Source organism: Oncorhynchus kisutch, linkage group LG7, assembly GCF_002021735.2.
Source record: "Oncorhynchus kisutch isolate 150728-3 linkage group LG7, Okis_V2, whole genome shotgun sequence".
Lineage (NCBI taxonomy): Eukaryota > Metazoa > Chordata > Actinopteri > Salmoniformes > Salmonidae > Oncorhynchus > Oncorhynchus kisutch.
The window spans coordinates 17,046,318-17,069,882 of NC_034180.2; the positions used below are offsets into that span (position 1 = coordinate 17,046,318).

General features: G+C 43.4%; 2 protein-coding genes across 3 annotated transcripts; one reads left to right on the forward strand and one right to left on the reverse strand.

The window, feature by feature from the left end:
- Positions 1 to 243: 243 nt before the first annotated feature.
- On the forward strand, positions 244 to 5,580 carry LOC109894235 (cathepsin B-like). Of its 2 annotated transcripts, XM_020487552.2 has the most exons (9): positions 244 to 391; positions 2,914 to 3,121; positions 3,391 to 3,505; positions 3,584 to 3,699; positions 3,799 to 3,884; positions 3,991 to 4,137; positions 4,255 to 4,371; positions 4,470 to 4,598; positions 4,686 to 5,580. In XM_020487552.2, exons 2-9 carry the CDS (start codon positions 2,919 to 2,921, stop codon positions 4,757 to 4,759), a joined length of 987 nt encoding a protein of 328 aa, XP_020343141.1. In that variant the 5' UTR covers positions 244 to 391; positions 2,914 to 2,918; the 3' UTR covers positions 4,760 to 5,580. The 2 variants fall into 2 exon arrangements, with proteins under 2 accessions (XP_020343141.1, XP_031684417.1); XM_031828557.1 differs by having other exon boundaries at positions 264 to 391; positions 3,991 to 4,371.
- Positions 5,581 to 5,733: 153 nt separating this feature from the next.
- On the reverse strand, positions 5,734 to 14,380 carry LOC109894236 (cell growth regulator with EF hand domain protein 1-like). Its single transcript, XM_020487553.2, has 6 exons — positions 14,155 to 14,380; positions 13,576 to 13,681; positions 12,987 to 13,058; positions 7,701 to 7,771; positions 7,505 to 7,629; positions 5,734 to 7,202 (listed from the first exon to the last, which is right to left on the reverse strand). The coding sequence occupies exons 1-6, from the start codon at positions 14,189 to 14,191 to the stop codon at positions 6,798 to 6,800; spliced, it is 816 nt and encodes a 271-aa protein (XP_020343142.1). The 5' UTR covers positions 14,192 to 14,380; the 3' UTR covers positions 5,734 to 6,797.
- Positions 14,381 to 23,565: the final 9,185 nt, after the last annotated feature.

The following is a 23,565-nucleotide window of genomic DNA, read 5'->3' on the forward strand; positions in this document are numbered from 1 at the left end:
ACATAAAGAGACCTAAAACAACAACATAGTATGGTAGCAACAACATGGCAACAGCCAACATGTTAGCACCCCAAAACATGGTCCAAACATTATTGGGCTAGAACTGTCTGACATTGTGCACATTTCATCTCGCCTGAATATATCCCCTACTCATCATAGTTGTTATAAATAAATAGGCCTATAGTGGTTAAATCACGGGCCTATTGTATCAATTTACACGTTACCAAATCTAACGTGCATCTGCAAGAATCACGAGGGATATGCCAGAGGCTCGTGACAAGTCACGTGATTCACCGGATTTAAACGTCAGACTCGGGAAGGCGAAAGTAGTTTAAGAAAGGTGCACGTGTAGTGTAATTGTTATTCGGTACACCGGACAAGCAGACAACAGGTAACGTATCTGAATTCACAACTTGGGGAATGTTAATGTAGCTACAGGAACTGGCAACATCGTTAGCTAGTTTACGTTAACTACTGTAGGCAACAATAGCTACACTAACGTTAATTCGCAAGCTAGCAAGATTGTCCTCTTGGATAAGACAACAATAGATAACGTTAGCTAGTTATTTATTTCCTGATGTACATTTTGTTGTGACACATCGATATTAATGCTACTTAGAATGACTTAACGTTATGCGGTTTGAAACGCGGCGGTGTTTTGGGCGGTGTCTCTGTCAGCCAGCTACGTTACTTTCAGAGTGCCAGTTCTGAAATGGGTTGATGGCAACCTGATGCTATTCTCGTCTCACAACTTGTTTTCGCTATACGCGTGTGCGCGCTATGAGTTGTGCGATGACAATCTGCAATGACTAGAACTCTCAATACCTTTTCTGAAAGGGTTCGGATAAATTCCCTACCCTATGTAAGCAACATGTCTGGACTGGTATGTAACGGAAATCCTGGTTTCAATGTAAACAAGTCTGATAGCCCTGGATAAGAAATTGAAAGCCAGACACTCCCTTAGTAATTGGATCTCAAAGTGACTCTTGTGGTGTCCGAAGTCAAGTGATCTGAAGTGCCTGGGCCACCCCCCATTTCATATGCAGTGTTCTTCACTCCTGTCCCAGGTCACCCTGTGTACAGGCATTTTGTCCAAGTCTACTAGCCAAATACTTAATTCAACCAACGAACTTAATGTCTTGATGGTTATTTGATTGAGTAGCTAGATCAATCGTGAGGGTTGGTGTTTAGCCAGAGCGAAATCCTGTCCGTACAGGTTCTATCTAGACCGTTATATGCGGGTGCTTGCAGACCGACCAACCAACGTTTGTCAGTTAATTTCCCATGTGATGAGGCTAGTGATCAATGTCAAAGCAGAACAATAAGAGTCACTGCTGAGAAATACTCTTTCCATTTCCTCTGTGGGTTAATGAGTGGGTGGGTACAATTTGTGGTGCGTTCCAACAGGAATCTGTAACAAAACTTCGTAGATAAGGTTGGTAACAAACAACGAATACGAAGTTGTATAGCGGCAGAATAAGGTGGCTATTTAATCACGTTTTAACTTGTTTATTCCCGGAAAAAAAGAGTGATGTCCTCACTCTGGTAGCCTATGGACAAACATTAAGAATAAGCTACGTGGTGAGTAGATGCCTATTCGGCAGCTAGTTAGCTAGGTGAATTGATCCATGTTACTTTGTATGCCTTTGTTGGCATCCTTGTACATTACGAAGTTTTTTGGAACGTTCCACCCTTTATGAATGCCTGTTCTGACAGAAGTTCAGGTATTTTCCCCTTACTAAACGTTACCCTGTTTATCTCCTTTTGAGACTAGTTTAGATGTGGTTGGAGTTACCCTAACCTTGACCTACTGATGGAAGACATGGTGCTGCTTTATCAATTGCCAATGGGATAGCTTGTTGCACCAGTCTCAGACAGGATGGAAAAAACTGTCTTGTAGGCATGTAGCAATACCCCTAACTTTAATCAAGTCAAAAAATGAAATCTGAAAGTCTTGGTGAGTCATATGTTCCTCTACCATATGACCAGTGGTCCTGTGCTTTAGAGAAGTTATTGCTACTGGCCCTGCCTATTAGGGAAGTAGTACTTGGCTGCCTGCCTGGCTGAATATTGTCAATGCTGCGTTGAGAGGAGTCCTAGGCAGTCATGTTGTCGAGGGGAATTTCATGTTGAACTACGTGCCCCTTTCTAGATGATTTTGCTGCTGACTTATGCCTCCCATGTGACTTCAATATTGCACCCCCCCCCCTTACCAAGAATGACTGCAGTACCCTCCAGTTAAACGGAAGACTTCTTTCTGTCCTCTTGATCTGATTGTGCTGAGTGGTCTGTTCTGTGGCCTTGCTCTTAAGAGCTGCTTTAGGTCAGCTCACGTGTTTGTGTCCCTGCATGACTGTATGCTCACGTCACAACACTTGTGACTACCTGACGCCAGTCTGCAGGTGGTAGGTCTGCATGTGGTATTAGCTTTGTTATTAACTAGGCGATTACGTACCAAACTTGTTGATTAGGGCCTAGCCTTCACCTTTACAAGGATCACATGGAGTGGAGATGTAACGGATGTGAAACGGCTAGCTTAGTTGGCGTTGGTGCGCGCTAAATAGTATTTCAATCGGTGACGTCACTTGCTCTGAGACCTTGAAGTAGTTCCCCTTGCTCTGCAAGGGCCGTGGCTTTTGTGGAGTGATGGGTAACGATGCTTCTTGGGTGACTGTTATGTGCAGAGGGTCCCTGGTTCGCGCCCGGGTATGGGCGAGGGGACGGTCTAAAGTTATACTGTTACAGAGAGACTAGTCTCTTTCAACAGTTGGTGGAAGAATTCCCATCGTCAGTCGACATCTCGGTAAATGTGCCACATTTAGTTAAGTCTAATTTGCAAATGTCCAAAACTACATTGCCTTACTCTTCTTTAGTTTGCACTCCAGTTCCCATGATGCCTTCATGTCCTTACAGGAAGTATGTGGTGTGTGCTGTTGCTGGTGTCTGGGCTGTCAATCAGCTGGGCCCGGCCCCGCCTACCTCTGCTCTCTCATGAGATGGTAAACTACATCAACGAGGCCAACACTACATGGAAGGCTGGCCACAACTTTCATAATGTGGACTACAGCTACGTCAAGAAGCTGTGTGGCACCCTGCTCAAAGGACCCAAACTCTCCACCATGTGAGTGTCAGCTGTGTGTGGGTTGTATTGAGGGAATGTACTAGCTAGGATGTTGGTGCTGAATCGAGAGACTGCAAGAAGGAAGTGAAAAGTGGCTGAACTTCAGGTTGATTCCACCAACACTACACAGTAACTGTACACATGTTCAGTCTTGGTCCTCTCCTGTTATTCTCTCCCCTCTTTCTCCATGGCTGTCTCTCTGGAGGGTTAGTGTATAAGGTAGGTTGTAGCATGTAGGGTTAATGACCGCCTTGTTCTCTCCTCTGTAGGGTGCATTATACAGGGGACATGGAGCTGCCTAAAAACTTTGACCCCAGACTGCAGTGGCCCAACTGCCCCACTCTGAAGGAGGTCAGGGACCAGGGCTCCTGTGGCAGCTGCTGGGTAAGAACACACACACGGATATTCCTGTGACTGATCTGTGAAGTTGAGTGCGTGTTTGACATGCTTGTTCCTCTGAAGGCGTTTGGTGCTGCGGAGGCCATCTCAGACCGCGTGTGTATCCACAGCAATGCCAAAGTCAGCGTGGAGATCTCCTCTGAAGACCTGCTCAGCTGTTGTGAAAGTTGTGGCATGGGGTATGTGCATATAAATGTTTCTCGTTCACCTGCTCTGTGCAAGAAATCGGAGGTTGGTGGGATTTGTGCGCTTGCATTGTTAACTGTCTGTGTTCTTAGATGTAATGGTGGTTACCCCTCTGCTGCGTGGGACTTCTGGACTAAAGAGGGGCTGGTCTCTGGAGGACTCTATGACTCTCACATTGGTGAGTAGTGAGCACACTTTCTCACTGTTTCCCCACAGTCGTCTCTACTCCATCCTCTCTGAGCATCATGTGAAACGCACTTATTCTCTGTCGGGTCGTCTCTCAGGTTGCAGGCCCTACTCCATCGCTCCCTGTGAGCACCATGTCAACGGCACACGACCCCCCTGTAAAGGAGAGGAGGGTGACACCCCACAATGTACCAACCAGTGTGAGCCGGGATACACACCTGGCTACAAGCAGGACAAGCACTTTGGTAAGACACATGCATTATGTATTACTTTGAAAATGAGTGATTTAATCTGTACTGTTAGTGTATTCAAGCAAGGCTCTGGCCCATGGAGATGCACATGCCCTATCTCCTGTCCTCTAGGTAAGCGTTCGTACAGTGTGCCCTCTGACGAGAAGGAGATCATGAAGGAGCTCTACAAGAATGGGCCTGTAGAGGGTGCTTTCACTGTCTATGAAGACTTCCTGCTCTACAAGTCTGGTGAGGTCACGCACTTATTTTCTACTCTTTTGCTTTCATTCACTTTTCACTCAAACATTTTACCTATTTCTCACACCCTAATACTTATCTCTCTATAGGTGTGTACCGGCATGTCTCTGGTAGTGCAGTAGGAGGCCATGCCATTAAGGTCCTAGGCTGGGGAGAGGAGGGGGGAACTCCTTACTGGCTGGCTGCTAACTCCTGGAACACTGACTGGGGAGATAATGGTGAGACACTCTGGTCAAATAAGACCTCACCTGTTGAGAAATAGCTTTTTCTGGTGTCTAATGTGTGTGTTTTCTCTCCTGTGTCAGGTTTCTTCAAGATCGTGCGAGGTGAGGACCACTGTGGCATCGAGTCCGAGATGGTGGCTGGCATCCCTTTGTAACCATGACAATGTTAACAGGATGTGATGAGGTGGCTGCAGATGCGCCGGTTTCCTGTCCACTAGACGGAGACCCGGCAACTCTGTAGTTCCCAAATAATTTGAAAGGAAACTCCACCCTATCAGAGGGAAAGATGGAGCTACTACCATATTGCTCATACCTGTCCTATTCTGATTTGCTTCATATCTGAGTAGTGTGTAAGAGTAGTGGCTAGGGTTCTATTTGGACCATTTGTCTATTTTTAGTTCAATGTTTCACTTTTTTTGAACTACAGGACAGAACACTACTAATGTCTGTGGTACAGTGTTACCTATGGCTCATGTTACATGTATGACCAGCTGTCTCGGGATGGCTCTGGGTCATTGTGACACTGGGTGTCTCGTGGCTTCCTCTTGTATCTGACAACACAGAATGGGTGAAGGCAATATGGAGGATCCCTGTGACGTATATGCTTTCACCTGTCCAGTTGTGTTGTCAGTGCAGGGAGAATAATCACTAGACTATTGAGACCGTCCCCAGTGAGTATGATGTTGCCAGTGATGGCAAGGTCACTAGCTATGCTAAAATACTTCTGTCCCAGTATGCATTTATTTAATTATGCTTTTAGTGTTAAACCCCTTTTTTTTTTTTTATATTTTTCATTTGACGTGATCAGTTGTGCACATTTTGTTAACTTGGATCATCATTGAGAAATGGATTTTTTTTTTGTACTGATGGGTTGTGATTTGAATGATTTTTCTAATGGTTCTCTCCTTACTCTGATCAAAAGTGTTCTGAGATGCTTGTTTGAGTTACATGATGAAATAAAAGTTTACATGTTTGACTTGGCCTCAAACCGTTATGTCCTTCAGTGGACCCCCCCCAGAACATGTTTTTCTAAACGTCCACATAACGTTCTATACATGCATGCCTCTGCATTCTGTTTTACTTTGACCCATCTGGTGACTAAATTGTCATTAGTAGGTATGGACCCATATGCACTTGTGGGTTTTAATCGTGTAAGCAACATGGTGAGACTTCCACATACTGGTAGCTTAGATGGCAAGGTGGTGAATATTGCTTACAGCTGTCAAATCCTCTTGGCTCTCCAAGTGCTCAATTGGGTTTTGGCATAGCAATCCCTGAGTGGAAATGTTGTAACAGGGAAAAGTGAGTGGAAGTTTCTTTTTTAAACAAGGTGCAATCAGTGACCACTGAGAAACTACAAAGGTGGCAGTCATGTTGGCTTTTTTTGTTGTCATAAATATACAAACCTTCCAATTCAGGAAATTTACAGCAAACCAAATATTTATCCCATGTTCCTAAATCATTGATACACAACTCTGCAAAGTGTTTCCTCCCCTCATGGATTTTAAAGGAACAAGTGCACACTTCTAGAAGTGAGACTAAATTGGGCTCTAGTTTACTGTGAGCAGGCGGCAAAATAAATGTAATCTGAAAATCACCAGATGGCACTTCAGTTTATAGGTTTTTCACTAAGTGAAAAGGCCTGGGGTTTTTGATCTGGAAAAGGGAGAATCTAGTCAACAGCTGCTGTGATGGAGCCCAATTCCATGAGTTAAAGGGCTTTTCCCACTGAATTTCTTAAACCAAACTACTCCTTTTGCATTCATGAGGGGAGTGAACATTTTTTAATATTGCACTGGAGGGGAACACTTTCTCCAAGTATCATTTAAAGGCATTGCGTTTGACAAGTTCATACATGCAGTCCATTAACTTCTTCAGATTGTCCATTCCAATATGGCTTCATTTTCATAGCAACTATTTAGCAGTGTATGGTATCTTTTGGCAAAATACATTTAATACCGAATTATATTCTCACTTGATCTTGTTCAGAAGTGCAATGTGAACTAACAGCAGCTTAAACAATATGGCTGACATGTTTATAATTCAGTACCAAAGAAAAATCCCTCAGTGTGAAAAACAAGCCCCTCCAAGGTAGATGAGGGGCTGTGATTTGCTAACTCTGCTGTCAGTCAAAGGGCTCCTGCTATTGTCTGGACGGAAGTGTTGGAATGCTGTTTGCGTGTTATTGTGTGTTTACATTTCAGGCTGCCCCTGATGTACAGGAGCAGGCCTATTTTGCTCATGATCAGCAGCAGGGGCCTCTGGGATATGCAGTCCTTTCTCCTCTGCCTGTATAGGATGTTCATTGGTCTTAACTTCCTGTCCCACATCTCTTGGCTTTGACTCTTCTTCCTTGGGCTGTTCCTCTACATTCCTCTCTTTCTGTGCTGCTTTTTCTAGTTTTGGTTCGTCAACAACTTTGACTTCCACTTGGACATTTACCTGCTCCTGGGCCACACTTCCTCCCTGTTCAGGTGCACCCTGGGAGTAGGAGTCTGGTTGTTGTAGTTTGGGGGGAGAGAGTAGCTCGGGGGGAGCTATTAGACCATCCATGTTTAGATCCTGAGTCTGCAGGAGAAAGTCTACCATGTCCACCACCTGGGACGCACACACACGACAAACATTGGCTTAGTGTACATATTCACTAACTGAAACACTGTACGGTTAACTTCAGCGTTAGTGGAGATTTACTTACAGCTAAAGTGAGTCCAACAGTAACATCTTCATACTGACAACAGTACAGGCTACATGATCTATTTGAATCATGATACACAACCCTTATATTATGTCCTGCTAGCTAGTAGGCCAAACTGACTAAGATCAAGACAAAGTATGTCCTAACCATAACAATGAAGATCTTTTCTACGGATGTTCCACACACACACACACACCCCTCTCACCGGCTCAGCTGACTGTTCTCCAGGCCTATTGTGGGAGTTGTATTCAGAGAGCAGCCTCATCATCTCCAGGCCATCCATGTCACCGCTGCGGTCATAGTCATGGAGACTAAACAGGAAAAACACCTCTGACCAGCAGGAAATAGGAAGATGTTTTATTCATTATTTATGTCAATGATTGTGTGTGTGATGTGTTTACCTTGTTCCCAGGTGCTATCTGGTCCTCCCTGTCCCTCCTTCAGGTTGGCCTTGATGTAGCTCTGCAGCAGCCTAACACACACACGAGGTTAGAGGCCAGCAGTTACGGTTCACAGGAGGTTAGGGCTCGGGATAGAAGGTTCAACCTCAGGCCCACCTGACTGGGTAGCACATTACTTCACTGTACAGAAAGTATAATCTAGTCTCAACATGTCTCAAGGTTTTACAAACAAGCTCTCTGTTCCCTCCCTGGTGTGTTCTGTGTACAGTAGGGTTAAATATCTTCCCTGTATTTTTCAAATGTTCAAACAATCCTGAGAATAAATCACTTTTCTCCCGTGTAAGCAGATATTTCCCCACCCAAACCGGAAGTGTCATGTTAAAACATTACGAACACCTTCTTAATATTGAGCTGCACCCCCCCCCCCCTGGTAGTGGATCTCTACTCCAAATAGGTCGTTCCATCAAATCCCACAGATGCTCAATTAGATTGAGATCTGGTGGCTGAACACCATCCCCATCGTCAAACATGGAGGTGGAAACATTATGCTTTGGGGGTGTTTTTCTGCTAAGGGGACAGGACAACTTCACCGCATCAAAGGGACAATGGATGGGGCCATGTACCGTTAAATCTTGGATGAGAACCTCCTTCCCTCAGCCAGGGCATTGAAAATGGGTCGTGGATGGGTATTCCAGCATGACAATGACCCAGAAAAAGCATATTAACTTCTTATGGCTGGGGGGCAGTATTTAGTAGCTTGGATGAATAAGTTGGCTAAAGTAAACGGCCTGCTCCTCAGTCTCAGTTGCTAATATATGCATATTATTATTAGTATTGGATAGAAAACACTCTAAAGTTCCTAAAACTGTTTGAATGATGTGAGTATAACAGAACTCATATGGCAGGCAAAATCCTGATGAGAAATCAAAACAGGAAGTGAGAAATCTGAGCTTTGCATGTATTCACCAGAGTCCCCAATGAAATCCCCTATTAATGATGTTGCACTGCCTAAGGGTTCCACTAGATGTCAACCATCCATAGAAATTTGAGTGAGACTTCTATGGTGTTGTGGGAGTGAATGAGAACAGAGTCTATCAGGTGTCTGGCAGTCAGCCATTTTCTGATCATGCTTATTCCTCATGGTACCCACTTGCGTTCCATTGTTCATGAAGACACGAAGGAATACTCCGGTTGGAACTTAATTGAAGCTATATGTTTAAAAACATCCTAATGATTGATTCTGTACATAGTTTGAAATGTTTCGTCGACCAGTAATATAACATTTTGTCCGATGTAACAGTGACCAGAATGAGCTTTTGGATATGTATACCAAACGCGCTAACAAAAGGTATTTGGACATAAATAACGGACATTATCGAACAAAACAAACATTTATTGTGGACCTGGGATTCCTGGAGTGCTTTCTGATGTAGATCAAAGGTAAGGGAATATTTATCATGTCATTTCTTGTTTATGTTGATGCCATCTTTGCAGCTATTGTGACGTTTACTTCTGAGCGCCGTCTCAGATTATTGCATGAGTTTCTTTTTCCGTAAAGTTTTTGGGAAATCTGACACAGTGGTTGCATTAAGGAGAGGTATATCTATAATTCCATGTGTATAGCTTGTATTATCATCTACATTTATGATGATTATTTCTGTTGAATGATGTGGCTATGCAAAATCACTGGATGTTTTTGGAACTAGTGAATGTAACGCGCCAATGTAAACTCATATTTTGATAAATATGAACTTTATCAAACAAAACATACATGTATTGTGTAACATGAAGTCCTATGATTGTCATCTGATGAAGATGATCAAAGGTTAGTGATTCATTTTATCTCTATTTGTGGTTTTTGTGACTCTGGCTGGAAAATCTTTTGCTGGAAAAATGGCTGTGCTTTTCTGTGGCTATGTGGTGACCTAACATAATTGTTTATAGTGCTTTTGCTGTAAAGCATATTTGAAATCGGACACTGTGGTGGGATTAACAACAAGATTAGCTTTAAAATAGTATGAGATACATGTATGTTTGAGGAATTTTATGAGATTTTCTATGTTTTGAAATTGGCGCCCTGCACTTTCACTGACTGTTGTCATATCACTCCCGTTAACGGGATTGCAGCCATGAGAAGTTAAGGTCCTGGAGGGGCCTAGCCAGTCTCCAGACCTTAATCCCATATAAAATCTGTGGAGGGAGCTGAAGGTTTGAGTTGCCAAACGTCAGCCTCAAAATCTTAATGACTTGGAGAAGATCTGCAAAGAGGAGTGGGATGAAAGACCTCCTGAGATGTGTGCAAACCTGGTGGCCAACTACAAGAAATGTCTGACCCCTGTGATTGCCAACAAGGGTTTTGCCACCAAGTATTAAGTCATGTTTTGCAGAGGGGTCAAATACTTATTTCCCTCATTAAAATGCAAATAAATGTATAACATTTTTGACATGCGTTTTTCTGGATTTTGTTGTTGTTATTCTGTCTCTCACTGTTCAAATAAACCTACCATTCAAATTATAGACTGATCATTTCTTTATCAGTGGGCAAACATACAAAATCAGCAGGGGATCAAATACTTTTTCCCCTCACTGTATCCTGTGGCAAACGTTGCTCCACTTTTATCAAGGGACCCAATGTATGGAATGAAAACACCCCACACCATCACCACCAACCTGCAATGTTGAGATGAGGCATGATGGATGGATGTACTCGTGGTTTTCTCCATACCCTAGTCGTCCTATCAGTGTGAAACAGCAGGAACCAGGATTCATCAGACCAGGCAATGTTTCCAATTCTCCAGTGTCCAGTGTTTTCGTTCTTTAGCCCACTGCAACTACAGCTTCTTGTTTTTTTGCTGAAAGAACTATAAGGTCGTCGGCTGCCATACCCAATTTGTGTCAAGGTACGACATGTTGTGCATTCTTTTATGGGTCTTTGGGCACCAATGTTGTACTGGACTGTCAGTTGACTAACTGTAGCCCGTTTGTTGCTCAGCACAATTTGTGACAGCCAGCTTTGTCCTCTTTCATCAATAACCCGTTTTCGACCACTGGTCTGACGTTGGCTGGATGTCCTTTGGGTGGTGGACCATTCTTGATACATATGGGAAACTATTGAGCATGAAAAACCCGGCAGAGTTTTTGACACACTCAAACTGGTGCGCATGGCATGTACTACTGTACACAATGTTCCCTCAAAATGTTTCGTCACTGAGCAAATTTCAGGTCTTCTGAGCGCAAGCTTGAATGTTGTGAAGATTCTGTGCAACTTCCAGTGCACGTTTACTGTGAACACTGAGGCTGTACCCACTTTAAGTTACAGTTGTAACAATGGCCAACTAGGCTACTGTGGATATCTGATCATAATATAGGCCTACCAGAGTGCCCTACCATAAAAAACAATGGAGAAAATGCATCCCATGACATATGAACATGGAAATTGCTGTTCTATCATTCAGCCTACAGTAGCAGCCAATGTATGGTGTTGAATGTACAGTAGACCTACATTCCATGAGACTTAAAAAAACATGCAGATCTTGACATTAACCTGTTTATCCACTTGTCCTTCAGACAAGGAGGTGACTGAAAATGGTGTTGTTTGATGCAAGAAACCACTTTACAAAATCAAATGCAATTATTATTCCCATACCATTATTACAGAGAATCAGACAAATTATGCTGCTCTCTGCCTATTGGCTACTTAGCTTATTCAAGCCTGCCTCAAAATACAACACTGCCCCTTTATGACAAAAAAAAAGCTCTTTACCTGACTTGCTTTTCAACGATGTCTTGAAATGTACACATTTTGTGCTCTTGTAGGCAGTCACGACCCTATTGCGGACTAGAAGTTATCTATAACCAGGCTAATATCTCACTAACTAGCAAAGGATATGAGCAAAATGTGCACAAATGGCTACATGGAGCTCTTGCTTTGATCTGCACAGTACAGATCAAGTAAGATCCATATATGACAATGGTCTATTTGCATATATGCCTACTGCAGCTCTGATTTGTTATGCCGCACTGGTCTGGTCGTGCGAAATAGACTCCTACTCCGAAATCTCTTGCATAGTTGGTTTTGTTTCGGTATGTTGCAATGAAAGCGGCTAATATTGCGCTGATTTGATCACTATTGCCACAGTAAAGGGAAACGTTGACGAGTGTGGCTGAAATAGCCCAATCCACTCATTTGAAGGGGTATCCACATACACTATTTATACAAAAGTATCAATCTTGAACATAATTATCTATTTTGGCGAGAGAGAAAGACTGCGAGAGTGCTCGCGAGCGCACTGACTTAAAGCAACAATATTCAAGCTATATGCTGTTTTAAAACTCTGCAGCTGAAATTACATTTTAAAAAAGCTGACCCCTGAAAGCCAGATGGAGATGTGTAAATAAGACGCAGATTCAGTACTTATAGCCTGTTAATGTAGTATAGGCTATGCTGCAGCACATTGGTGAGCCAAGAAAAAAAAGTAACCATGATGAGATGATATATGCATTGTGAACTGGGCTTCATACTGAGATGCCCTGTCTGTCCCCCACCCTGAGTGATGATGATTGATCATGCAGATAGCAGAGAGAAGTCCGTAGACAAGACAGATTTAGACATTGCATATCATTTTAAAGTTCCATTTCACATCATGCTGTTCATAGAAAGAATTTATTATAATTTACCGGTTTCTCGCAGTTATTCATCCCTGGAAAAGGGAGTGGGTTCGGACTGAAATACGCTATTCAACCCCTAGTGTACAGTTACCATGCCCTTGTGCTCACCTGTCTTAAATCACACAGTAGGCCTAGTCAGTGGCGGTGTGTGAGCTGCATATAAATTGAGGCCTGGACAGATCACACACCTAGACAACCTTAGACCTTTTAGAGAACACAACTAAATGGGGTAATTGTGTAATAGAAACTATTTCAGTCATTTGTTTGTTCAACCAGATTGTTGTGAAAATAGGCAGTCATACTGGCAGCATAACACAAGTCAGGTTGACAAAGGCAAACATTATAACAGCATCATAAACCTGTTAGAACATAGCTACATACAGTATCTTATCTGTCTGGGAGACACATCATAACACCTACTCAAAGTCCAGAGCTGACATTGTGAATTATCATAATACATGCCCCTGTCAGATTAAAGGGTTAAATTAGGGCTGGAGCAAAGCCCTGCACACACAGCAGCTCTCCTGGAGGAGGGTTGGCCAGATTTGGCCTCATTAAACCCTTTATTTTGTAGAGTTGACCACCCCTGTAATAAATAAAGTAAAAGGTGCCACGCACCTGCGCTCCTCGTCTCCAGAGCCAAAGGGATTGGCCAGTGTGAGAGGGGGAGGGGCTCCTGCTGACTCTACTCTGTGGGACAAATACACACACAGAGAAAGAGAGAGACTTGTGATAACAAATACTTTGTTGGTTTTATTAATAATAGGATTAAATGCAGGGAAAGATTATCTTTGACCTCTACCTGAGGTACTATATAAACAGGCTCACTCGGAACTCTGATCCCTATTTCTCCTCTGTTGTAGGTTACCACCCAGGGACAGGATGTGATGTAATTCCCTAAACATCATACTTCCTGTCTCTGTTATTCCTATATGACTTCCTCGGTTTAAAAAAAAGATGTTTTACTTCAGGTGGCATCACTCCTACACAACGCTAGTCCCTCAGTGCTGGCTGAATGCTGTCAGGAGCACTACACATCATGTTGTCTGACTGGCTCACCAAATAAACAACAAAAGAAAGGAAGGCAAAATATACCCAAGCCAACAGGAAACCTAAACCTGCTGGAAAATCCATCTAGGTTCATATTAAAAACTTGAGGCCAAACCCTATACCTTCGATGTGTGTATGTGTGTGTTTCAGGGCCCACCTTTGGTCCCCGGGCACCTGTGGCGCAGAAACACACTGGTGCGCGAGTAGGAGCAGGGAAAGCACACCCGTCACCAACATGTCAGCGCCAGTCTCTAACGATGCACCTGCAAGTACGAAAATAACTGGGGCTGTCATTCCGCTCCGACATTAAACATTTTAGGCGTACTGTAACATTTAGGCCGTTCATTTTGTTATTCAAACATTTCTGAATGATGTTCTGGAAGATGTAACTAAGGCAATAACCGTAGGCTATGAGAAATCATTTATGCTTTCAGCCCATCAGTTCTGCATCCGTAGGAAGGCCAGACGAGCGTAGGCTATTTTACAGTTGCAGTGATTTGGCATGTGTCCAACGTTGAATTATTAAGCGGTATCATCATAACATACAGTAGGCCTGGTGCTTTAAAACATCTCCATTATTACTAGAGATAGCTGTGATGCTAATGCTGCAACATTGTATCCATCTGACGCTACAAAAGTAACGTAGCAATCTCTCACTCAAAACGTCTGTCAAATAAGTTATGATGCATCGTTTTAAATAGTTGCAATCTTACATTGCAATGTTGCCTTATCCTACCTGATGGCCCGTTTGACGAGTAGACAGAGAAACGCATGCTAACGCCGTGTTGTAAATTGAGGTTGTGATTTCATAGCGGGAGATTCTACAGTTCAGCCCTCCCGGTAATATCTGCACTGCGCAGCGGCGAGAGCGAGTCACCGGTCGAATCATTACAATACATCCTTCTTTTCTTCCTTTAAGTGTTCACTGATCTGACGTAACAGCAGAGGTGGACGATATATGGTGGGAAGGATGTATTTTGAAAGTATTCGAACTGGCCCACGGGGTCTGTTTTGGTCAATGACTGGGTCCACGTGGAACCCCGGGCGAGGAGAGGACGTGTCATGGTCAGTGCGGTCTCTCGCTTTCTCTCAATTTCAATTTAAGGGCTCTCTTTCCGCCCTATACTGGCGATGCCACGTAGCTGCAGCTGACTAGGCACGACTCAGACGGGGAGGGAACGACGGTAGATTGTATGTGCATTTGCGCTGCTACTGTTCTGTAGAGTAATTTCCCCCTGCCTCTCTTTCTCGTATAAGCCCATGAACTGCACTTTTCTACATGAATTGTGAGCATGGATGTCCCCCGCTACCGAGCAAATGGTGCACCGCAGGGCGCTCATCCTCGCCAGCCAGCAGCCGCTATAAAATAGCTCACTCACACATTCTCACTGGCAGACTACATTGGTCCAATACCTACTTTTCATCATTATAACTGACATGACAACATTCACCTTCATTTATAATGTTTCTTTTGACTACACAGCTACGAATTTCCCGTTGGAACAAATGGATTGTTTTGGGAAATGTAGTCCACTTGTCTCTCTGTTGGAAAAGCTTGGTGGAGTTGGGTGTGGCTGCTTGGTTATAGAGAGTTGGAGCAATGATTAGTCCAAAGGGCGACGTATACGGAGTATACAAAACATTAAGAACGCCTGCACTCTCCATTACATAGAATGAACCAACTGAATCCAGGTGAAAGCTATGATCCCTTATTTATGTCACTTGTTAAATCCACTTCGATCAGTGTAGATTAAGGGAAGGAGACGGGTTAAAGAAGGATATTTAAGCATTGAGACATGGATTGTGTGTGTGCCATTCAGAAAGTGAATGGGAAAGACAAAATATTTAAGTGCCTTTGAACGGGGTATGGTGGTAGGTGCCAGCAGAACCGGTTTGTGTCACAAACGGTAACGCTGCTGGGTTTTTCATGCTCAACAGTTCCATGTATATCAAGAATGGTCCACCACCCAAAGGACATCAAGCCAACTTGACAACTGTGGGAAGCATTGGAGTCAACATCCTTTTGGAACCCTTTTGACACCTTGTAGAATCCATTCCTCGACAAATTAATGCTGTTCTGAGGGCAAAAGGGGTGAGGGGACTCAATATTAGGAAGGTGTTCCTCATGTTTGATATACTCAGTGTAGGTTTGCGTGTGTAACCACATTATTGTAATGTTCCACTGTAATGATTTGTTTTCACCACTAGATGACAATATTGTCTTACTAGCAGATTTCCTCCCAGTGCTGTTGTCTCTCACTTGATATGGAAATAAAAAGTTTGTCTGACACACTTTCCCTATTTTGGACCTCTCTTTACTTCTGTGAATTGTGGTTGGCCAAAGGACGGTAATGCAAACAGAGGAGAACGAGAGAGGGAGGCGGCGAGGGAGGTAGGAAATAAGAACATGTGGTAGAGGGAAGGAGAGAACAAACAGAGGGCCTCAGTCTCAAATCAGGGAGAGTGAGGCAGAAAGGGAAGGATGGTGAGAGGGATGGATGGAGAGCAGGAGAGAGATGAAAGGATTGGGTAACAGAAGACAATCTCAGCATGATCCCTGTGCTGGAGCGCCAGCTTGGTTGTCGGGGAGAGGCTGACACGCACACATGTACTGAGGCAAGGGCACAGACACGCGCACGCTAGAGATGCGCAGGTCCACTGTTTCTTCAGCACCCGCCGGCTACAGTGATAAAGTTCACATTTTAGGATTAGATAGCCTACATATGCAGCTTCTCTTCTGTCATTACTTGTTGCCCTAGGCTAAATAAACCCTTGCTCACCAGAATAATGTCATATATAGATAGAATAAATACCCTCGCTCACTAGTGTAATGTCATAAATCGATCGAATGTAAGCTTCAATTGAGTTGACATGGGTAAAGTTGGTTCTCTCTTTGCTTTTTCTATCTATGCCTCTCTTACGCACAGAAAAGACGCTTAGGGACGGGGAGAATATGCCAACCCCCAAAAAAGGCCAAAGATTTTCCATTAAAAATGTCCAAATTACATCAGTTTGTTCGGTTTTAAGGGACTGTATGTTATTTTTAATGCGGGACACCTGGAGAAAATCGTAGCTCTCTGAAATAAAAATGGATGGCCCTCCCTTCAGTCAAATCTCTCTCACAGCTGCTAACTGGGATGGTCAGTGTGGCCTGTATGATTGCCTTCAGTGATGGGAACTTTAGGCCTAAATGCTCAAGCGTACACACATTTGTTCTGACTGTCTGAACAGACTAACAGCCTCACCTGTTGTTCCTGTCAATCAGACACGCAGTGTCAACCAATGAACCAAAGCTGCATGAGGGAGGGCCGAACCAACTCACTCACAGTCACACACTTTAGCAGCCGAGGAGAGAAAGGACAGCTTTGAAAACAACAGCTGGAAAATGAGTCGGAAGCACAGTAGCATTTGGATGCATTTTTAATAATGTAGACAATGTTAGAGCACAGTGTAGAATTTGCAAAAACAAAATCTCATATAAAGCCGGTTCTACGCACAACCTACACCGGCATATGCAAACTGTGCACCCAACTGTGAAGCTAGCTGTAGCGGAGCTTCGAGAATCTAGCGGGCCTGCAAGTGATAGTGGTGGACCCAGCACCTACACAAGTGGAGATGTATCCACTCAGGCAAGTCTTCTATGGACCAGTTTATGTCAAAGTCTATGTCTGTAGAAAAACAAGGCCAAATTGATATTGCATTGGCTAAAATGATTGCCACTGATTTCCAGCCATTTTACATTGTGGAGGACAGAGGTTCCAGAAATGATAGCAATAGTCTAAATCTAATTTACACAATTCAGGAAAACCCTTTCAAAATTACTTATTCCACAACTGTACGAGAACACACAGGCTTCAGTGCGGGAGAGAGTCCAAAAAGCTACTGCAGTTTGCCTTATCACTGACAACTAGACATCAAGGGTAACCATGTCGGTTACATGTCACTTCATTGACGATTTTTCAATGTCTTCTGGACTGCTTTGAGTTCAGCGACAGACACACCCCAGAGAACATGGCAGAGGAGCTGTTGAGAGTGGCCAGAGATTGGCAAGAAGATGGAAAAGAGGTCTGTTGTGTTAGCGACAATGCAGCTAACATAACCAAAGCCATGCAATTTTTTAAATGGACCCATCATCCATGTCTTGCCCACACAATCAACCTGATTGTAAGCGATGCTCTGAAGGTGATGAAGCCCACTGTGGACAAAGTGAAATCAGCTGCGGAATACTTCCACAGGAGCACAGTAGGTGCTGAAAAACTAAAGTCCACACAACGCCAGATGGGGATGCCTGAGCTGAGGCCTAAACAAGACTGCACTACAAGGTGGAACTCAACATTTTATATGTTGAAGCAGTTTCTTGAGTCAAAGGAAGCCATCATCTCTACTCTGGCCATTGTCAATGCACCTGTTGATGCTCTGTTTCATGAGGAATGGGAGGTGGTGGAAGAGGTGTGCAGAGTCCTGGAACCCTTTGAGCAGGTCACTGTGGAGATCAGTGGAGGTACAGTAAGCAGTTATTACATCATTATTTAATCCAGAAGTGTATATGTATATGAGCAGTAGATGAGAATGTAGTATCAGTAGACAAAACATGAACCTGAACTAATAAGTTACTGTTCTTTTTTCAGCTATGTGACATAGCTGTGATTAGGGTCTGCAGCTAATCACAGCCAGCCGCCAGAGAGAAGCAAATTCAAATGTAACCACAGAACATGTGACAGACACCCTAATTTCCACAGAATGGAATATAATCACGTGCTATCAGAAACCGCTGCACGACCCCAGTTTTAAGAAGTTAGCCTTCAGTGATGCCAGAGCGATTGATGAGGATCTTCAAAGAATAACCTCAGCAGCAGGGAGGGACAGCCCCAGCAGTCAGCTGGTTCAGGCACCAGGGCAACAGGAAGAAGAGGGTTCAGATGGAGCAGAAGCACCAGCAGTAGTGCCACAAACGTCTGCTGTTTGACGAGAGAGCAACTGGGGATGCAGCACGAAGGAATCCCTCAGTAGATGCCATAATGGAGGTCCGATCCTATTTCGAGGAGCCCCTCCTCCAAAGACCTGCAGATCCTCTGAGCTGGTGGAAGAACAAGGCCTCTGTCTACCCACGGCTTAATAAAGTCATGACAAGGAGACTTTGCATAGTGGGCACATCCGTTCCCTCAGAGGGTCTTCTCGAAAACGGTACAGATAATTAGAGAGAAGAAACCACATCAGCCCCTCAAGTGAGGCAGCTTGCGTTTCTGAATGCAAATCTCTCATAAAAGAAAAATATGGTCAGCATTGCTGTGTGCTGCTGGTTATAACATGGCAATAAAGAAGAGAGAGAAAAGAAGGACCAGTTTAATGTTTTAAGTGGAATGCTGCAGTTTTGCACACTGTTATTTATTTTTTCTTTGATATGGTGCAATATTCTATTATTATGTTGTAAAGATTTTATTCATTTTGAATTGTTACATTTATATGCACTTTGTTCATATACATTAAAAAGTTATACTTTTGGGCCTCCTGGGTGGAGCAGTGGTCTCAGCTGTGCCACCAGAGACTCTGGGTTCGAGCCCAGGCTCTGTCGCAGCCGGCCGCGACCGGGAGGTCCATGGAGCGACGCACAATTGGCAAGGTAGGGATATCCTTGTCTCATCACGCACTTGCGACTCCTGTGGCGGGCCGGGCGCAGTGCATGATGACCAGGTCGCCAGGTGCACGGTGTTTCCTCCTACACAATAGTGCGGCTGGCTTCCGGGTTGGTTGCGTGCTGTGTTAAGAAGCAGTGCGGCTTGGTTGGGTTGTGTTTCGGAGGATGCATGGCTCTCGACCTTCGTCTCTCTTGAGCCCGTACGGGAGTTGTAGCGATGAGACAAGACAGTAACTACTAACAATTGGATACAACGAAATTGGGGAGAAAAAGGGGGTAAAAAAAAAGTTATACTTTAAATGTAAATGTTTAATAGCATTCTTTTTCATAACAAATCAATGCATTAAGGTAGAGTATGATTTCATGTAATAATTTAATTAGAATTGTTTTAACACCAATCATAGTCAAACTATCACAAACTGTTTGATTTGAAAAAATACAATACATATTTTTTTAAATACATATATTTTTTTAAAGAGTCATGTGGGAGCCAAAAGTAGCAGGCTCTTTTTGGTGTGCTGAGCCGACTCACTGAAAAGAGCCAGAATGCCCATCACTAGTCTGGATCTCCTATACTATTACGGAGATGGCACAATATCAGTAGTATATCGTAGCAATATGGAGTATTCTGAACAGACAAACACACACAGAAGTAATACACACACGCACACACACACACACAATGCTTACCTGAATTGAGCTAAAGGTCAAATCTGGGATAATTTCTGTTCCTTAATGATATTAGCAGTTCACTCAATCTTAAACCTGATTAACATTCAACTGTCTTAACCTTCACTGTCCACAATACTTGTGTTCTCGCTTTAGTAACAAAAATCAACATGCGTGCAACCATGGAGCAAAATAAACGAGTGCACACTTGTTGTTTCAAATACAGTACCAGTCAAAGGTTTGGGCACACCTACTCATTCAAGGGTTTTTCTTTATTTTTTAAACTATTTTCTACATTGTAGTATAATAGTGAAGACATCAAAACTATGAAATAACACATATGGAATCATGTAGTAACATTTTTTAAACAAATCTAAATATATTTTAGATTCTTCAAAGTAGCCACTCTTAGCCTTGACAGCTTTGCACACTCTGGGCATTCTCTCAACCAGCTTCACCTGGAATGCTTTCCCAACAGTCTTGAAAGAGTTCCCAGATATGCTGAGCACTTGTTGGCTGCTTTTCTTTCAGTCTGCAGTCCAACTCATCCCAAACCATCTCAATTGTGTTGAGGTTGGGTGATTGTGGAGGCCAGGTCATCTGATGCAGCACTCCACCCCTCTCCTTCTTGGTCAAATAGCCCTTACACAGCCTGGAGGTGTGTTGGGTCATTGTCCTGTTTTAAAACAAATGATAGTCCCACTAAGCGCAAACCAGATTTGATTGCTTATCACTTCAGAATGATAGCCAATGCTGGTTAAGTGTGCCTTGAATTCTAAATAAATCACTGACAGTGTCACCAGAAACCCACCCCCACACCATCACACCACCTCCTCCATGCTTCACGGTGGGAACCACACATGCATCTCACAAAGACACAGTGGTTGGAACAAAAATCTAAAATTTGGAATCAGACCAAAGGACAGATTTGTTTGACACTATTTCATAGTTTTGATGTCTTCACTATTATTCTACAATGTAGAAAATAGTACTGGTACCGTACATCATTACAGTTGTTGGTTAGCTAGCTCGCGAATTTTAGCCATTTTTGCATTGACATGAAAAATAATAGCCAAATCAGCCAAAACACCTCAAAATGAGACATGGTATCAATAACATGATGAAACATGCTGAAAGAAGCCACTTATTCCCCACATGGCAGTGTCATTCTTGCTCACAATCTGGCCATCCAAAATCACAACAGGCTGACTTCTGCCCCATGGAAGCGCGCACATCGTTTTCGTGACATACTACGAAATAAGGGACAAAAAGGTGGCGTGCACGGTTCCACGGCGGTGTGGATATGGTGTTGTGTGAATGAATGAATATACAGTGTATATTCATATTATTATTCAATTGGAAAGGCAAACGGCATTATGAGTTATGTGAGCTGGACAATTAGCTTTCAGAATGCGATTGTTGGCACTGCTCAATAACCGGTAAACGGAGTGGTGTTTTCCAAAGTTGACATTAATGCTGCATAGGCTGTGACGTGTCTAATATCAAGTTCATGCTTTTCCAGACAGTTCATCAGAGCTTGATGTTTGCCATTTGCAGTTTCATCACCGTCTTAATAAAAGTCAAGTAGCTTGCACTGCACTTCATCAGACACAGAAATATCTCACGCACACGTATCTATTTCCCTTGTTTGAGGCATCACTGGGGAAATACACGATATTACTAGCACATTTAGCTAGCGGGGCCTTGTGCATTTCCGTGGATGCATGGCAAGTTAGGTCATTTCCCCCCTCTATGGCTATTGAGAATCCCCGACGGCATAAAGGACAGAAAGCTTTCGTCGAGTCACTACTGACGGGCTTAACCCAGGTCTTTTTTTTGCTTCCTATTGTTTGTTGTAGCCGCAGTCTTATCCATATTTCCTTGATATGCCAAATCGACCGAAAAACAACAGAAATGACTTTGCAGGAATTGGAGCGTCTACGGGACAAGGGAGGTCCCGTACGGGACAAACCAATTTAGCCCCAATATAAGGGACATCCCGGCTAATACGGGACAGTTGGCAACCCATCTATGTAGCCTGATGCTAAATAATTGTATTGTAAACACACACAATATATATTCACGTACTCCTGCAAATACAACAACTGTCTCTGTATTTGCTGAGCTGCATCTCTCTCAAGAAGAAATTCCGTATGTCCATCTTTTATAAATTGGAAACAACGTTAACTCTGATTTCCAGCATTGAAAAAACAACAGATAACCTTAGCTAGCTTATTGAGCTGACGTTACCAAAAGTATAGCTAACGTCATGTTAGCTAGCTGCCTTTATTAGTCATTTTGTTCATATTTGGACAGTACTTGATTTGACAATAAGTGGTTAGTTGGTGATACTTTGTTTGGTGGAGAACAGAGTTCCAGCAGTTGGATTCAGTGTCCAGATAGCTAATCAATAACTACGCTACTGTCAAAACCCTGCTCATAACATTTGCTAGGTTGCTAATGTAGCAACACCGCTGCTAGCTAGACTGGGTAGTCCCTCACGTTCGTTAGTCAGTGCTGCTTTTGAGTCAACGTGTTGAAACATAAGTTACTCATACCTGGCTGACTGTGAGGTCAAAAACTCTGAATAACATCATCATGGGCTAACAAAATGTGCTGCAGTAATAGCAAGCTAACAAAGTTTACCTCCGGTTCTCCTTCTCGTCTTTGCCGTCGATGCACCTGAGCTCAATTTCGAGTCTCATAGCAAAGGGTCTGAATACTTATGTAAGTAAGGTATTTCTATTTTTAATTTGTAAGATATATATTTTTTTTTACTGTTTTCGCTTGGTAATTATGGGGTATTCGTGTGTAGATTGATGAGGGGAAAAAACTATTTAATCCATTTTAGAATAAGGCTGTAACCTAACAAAATGTGGGAAAAGTCAAGGGGTCTGAATACTTTCCGAATGCACTGTATATTCTAGGTTTGATAGTCTGGACGTTGGTACTGAGAAGGATGAGCTGCTGTGTGAACTCTTATCATTAGCTCAACATTTATTTGGTAATAGAGGACTATTTTGACTTTATTTATTTATTTTATTTAACCTTTATTTTAACAGGGCAGACATACTGGGACCTACAGTAGGTCTCTTTCACAAATGCGCCCTGAATATACTTGCCCCTTCTACTCCCTCTACTCCAGCTCCCTCTCTCCCCCAACCCCCCCCCCCTTCTCTCCCCCCCTTTCTCTCCCCCTCCCCCTCTCTTCCCTCCCTCCCCCTCTCCCTCTCTCTACCTCCCTCTCCCCCTCCCTCCCTCTCTCTACCTCCCTCTCCCCCTCCCTCCCCCTCTACCCCTCCCTCCCCCTCTACCCCTCTACCCCTCCCTCCCCCTCTACCCCTCCCTCCCCCTCTACCCCCCCCCCCCCCCCCCATCTATGTCACTGGACGTAGCCTGTCTACCTACCACCGGTCCTGGCAATCCATCACTACGCACACCTGGCAACCCTTTCTTACGCACACCTGCACCTCATCATTAGGCACACCTGGACCTTATCACTTCCCTGATTACCCCCCCTATATATAGCACTCCGTTGTCATTTTACGGCATGCGTTATTGTCTCTGTTTATGTTCTCATGTCCAGACACTTCTCTTGTTTTTGTATTACATGTTCATTTATACAAAACTCTCCAACTACACCTGCTTCCTAACGCCCTGTGTCTTCATTACAATACAACATAAATATATTAATTATACCCAAACTATAAATATACCGTATACAGTGCATTCGGAAAGTATTCAGGACCCTTTACTTTTTCCAAATTTTGTTACGTTACAGATTTATTCTAAAATGTTTCTCTCATCATTCTACACACCATACCCCATAATGACAAAGCAAAA

What these genes read in the sequence shown, in the direction of transcription:
- LOC109894235 (XM_031828557.1), top strand. Translation starts at nt 2,919, where the DNA reads ATGTGGTGTGTGCTGTTGCTGGTGTCTGGGCTGTCAATCAGCTGGGCC. An exon ending in TGTGAAAGTTGTGGCATGGG is followed by an intron (nt 3,700 to 3,798) that starts GTATGTGCATAT and finishes CTGTGTTCTTAG; the next exon opens with ATGTAATGGTGGTTACCCCT. An exon ending in ACTCTATGACTCTCACATTG is followed by an intron (nt 3,885 to 3,990) that starts GTGAGTAGTGAG and finishes GTCGTCTCTCAG; the next exon opens with GTTGCAGGCCCTACTCCATC.
- LOC109894236 (XM_020487553.2), bottom strand. Translation starts at nt 14,191, where the DNA reads ATGCGTTTCTCTGTCTACTCGTCAAACGGGCCATCAG. An exon ending in CAGGTGCCCGGGGACCAAAG is followed by an intron (nt 13,059 to 13,575) that starts GTGGGCCCTGAA and finishes TTTGTCCCACAG; the next exon opens with AGTAGAGTCAGCAGGAGCCC. An exon ending in AGATAGCACCTGGGAACAAG is followed by an intron (nt 7,630 to 7,700) that starts GTAAACACATCA and finishes CCTGCTGGTCAG; the next exon opens with AGGTGTTTTTCCTGTTTAGT.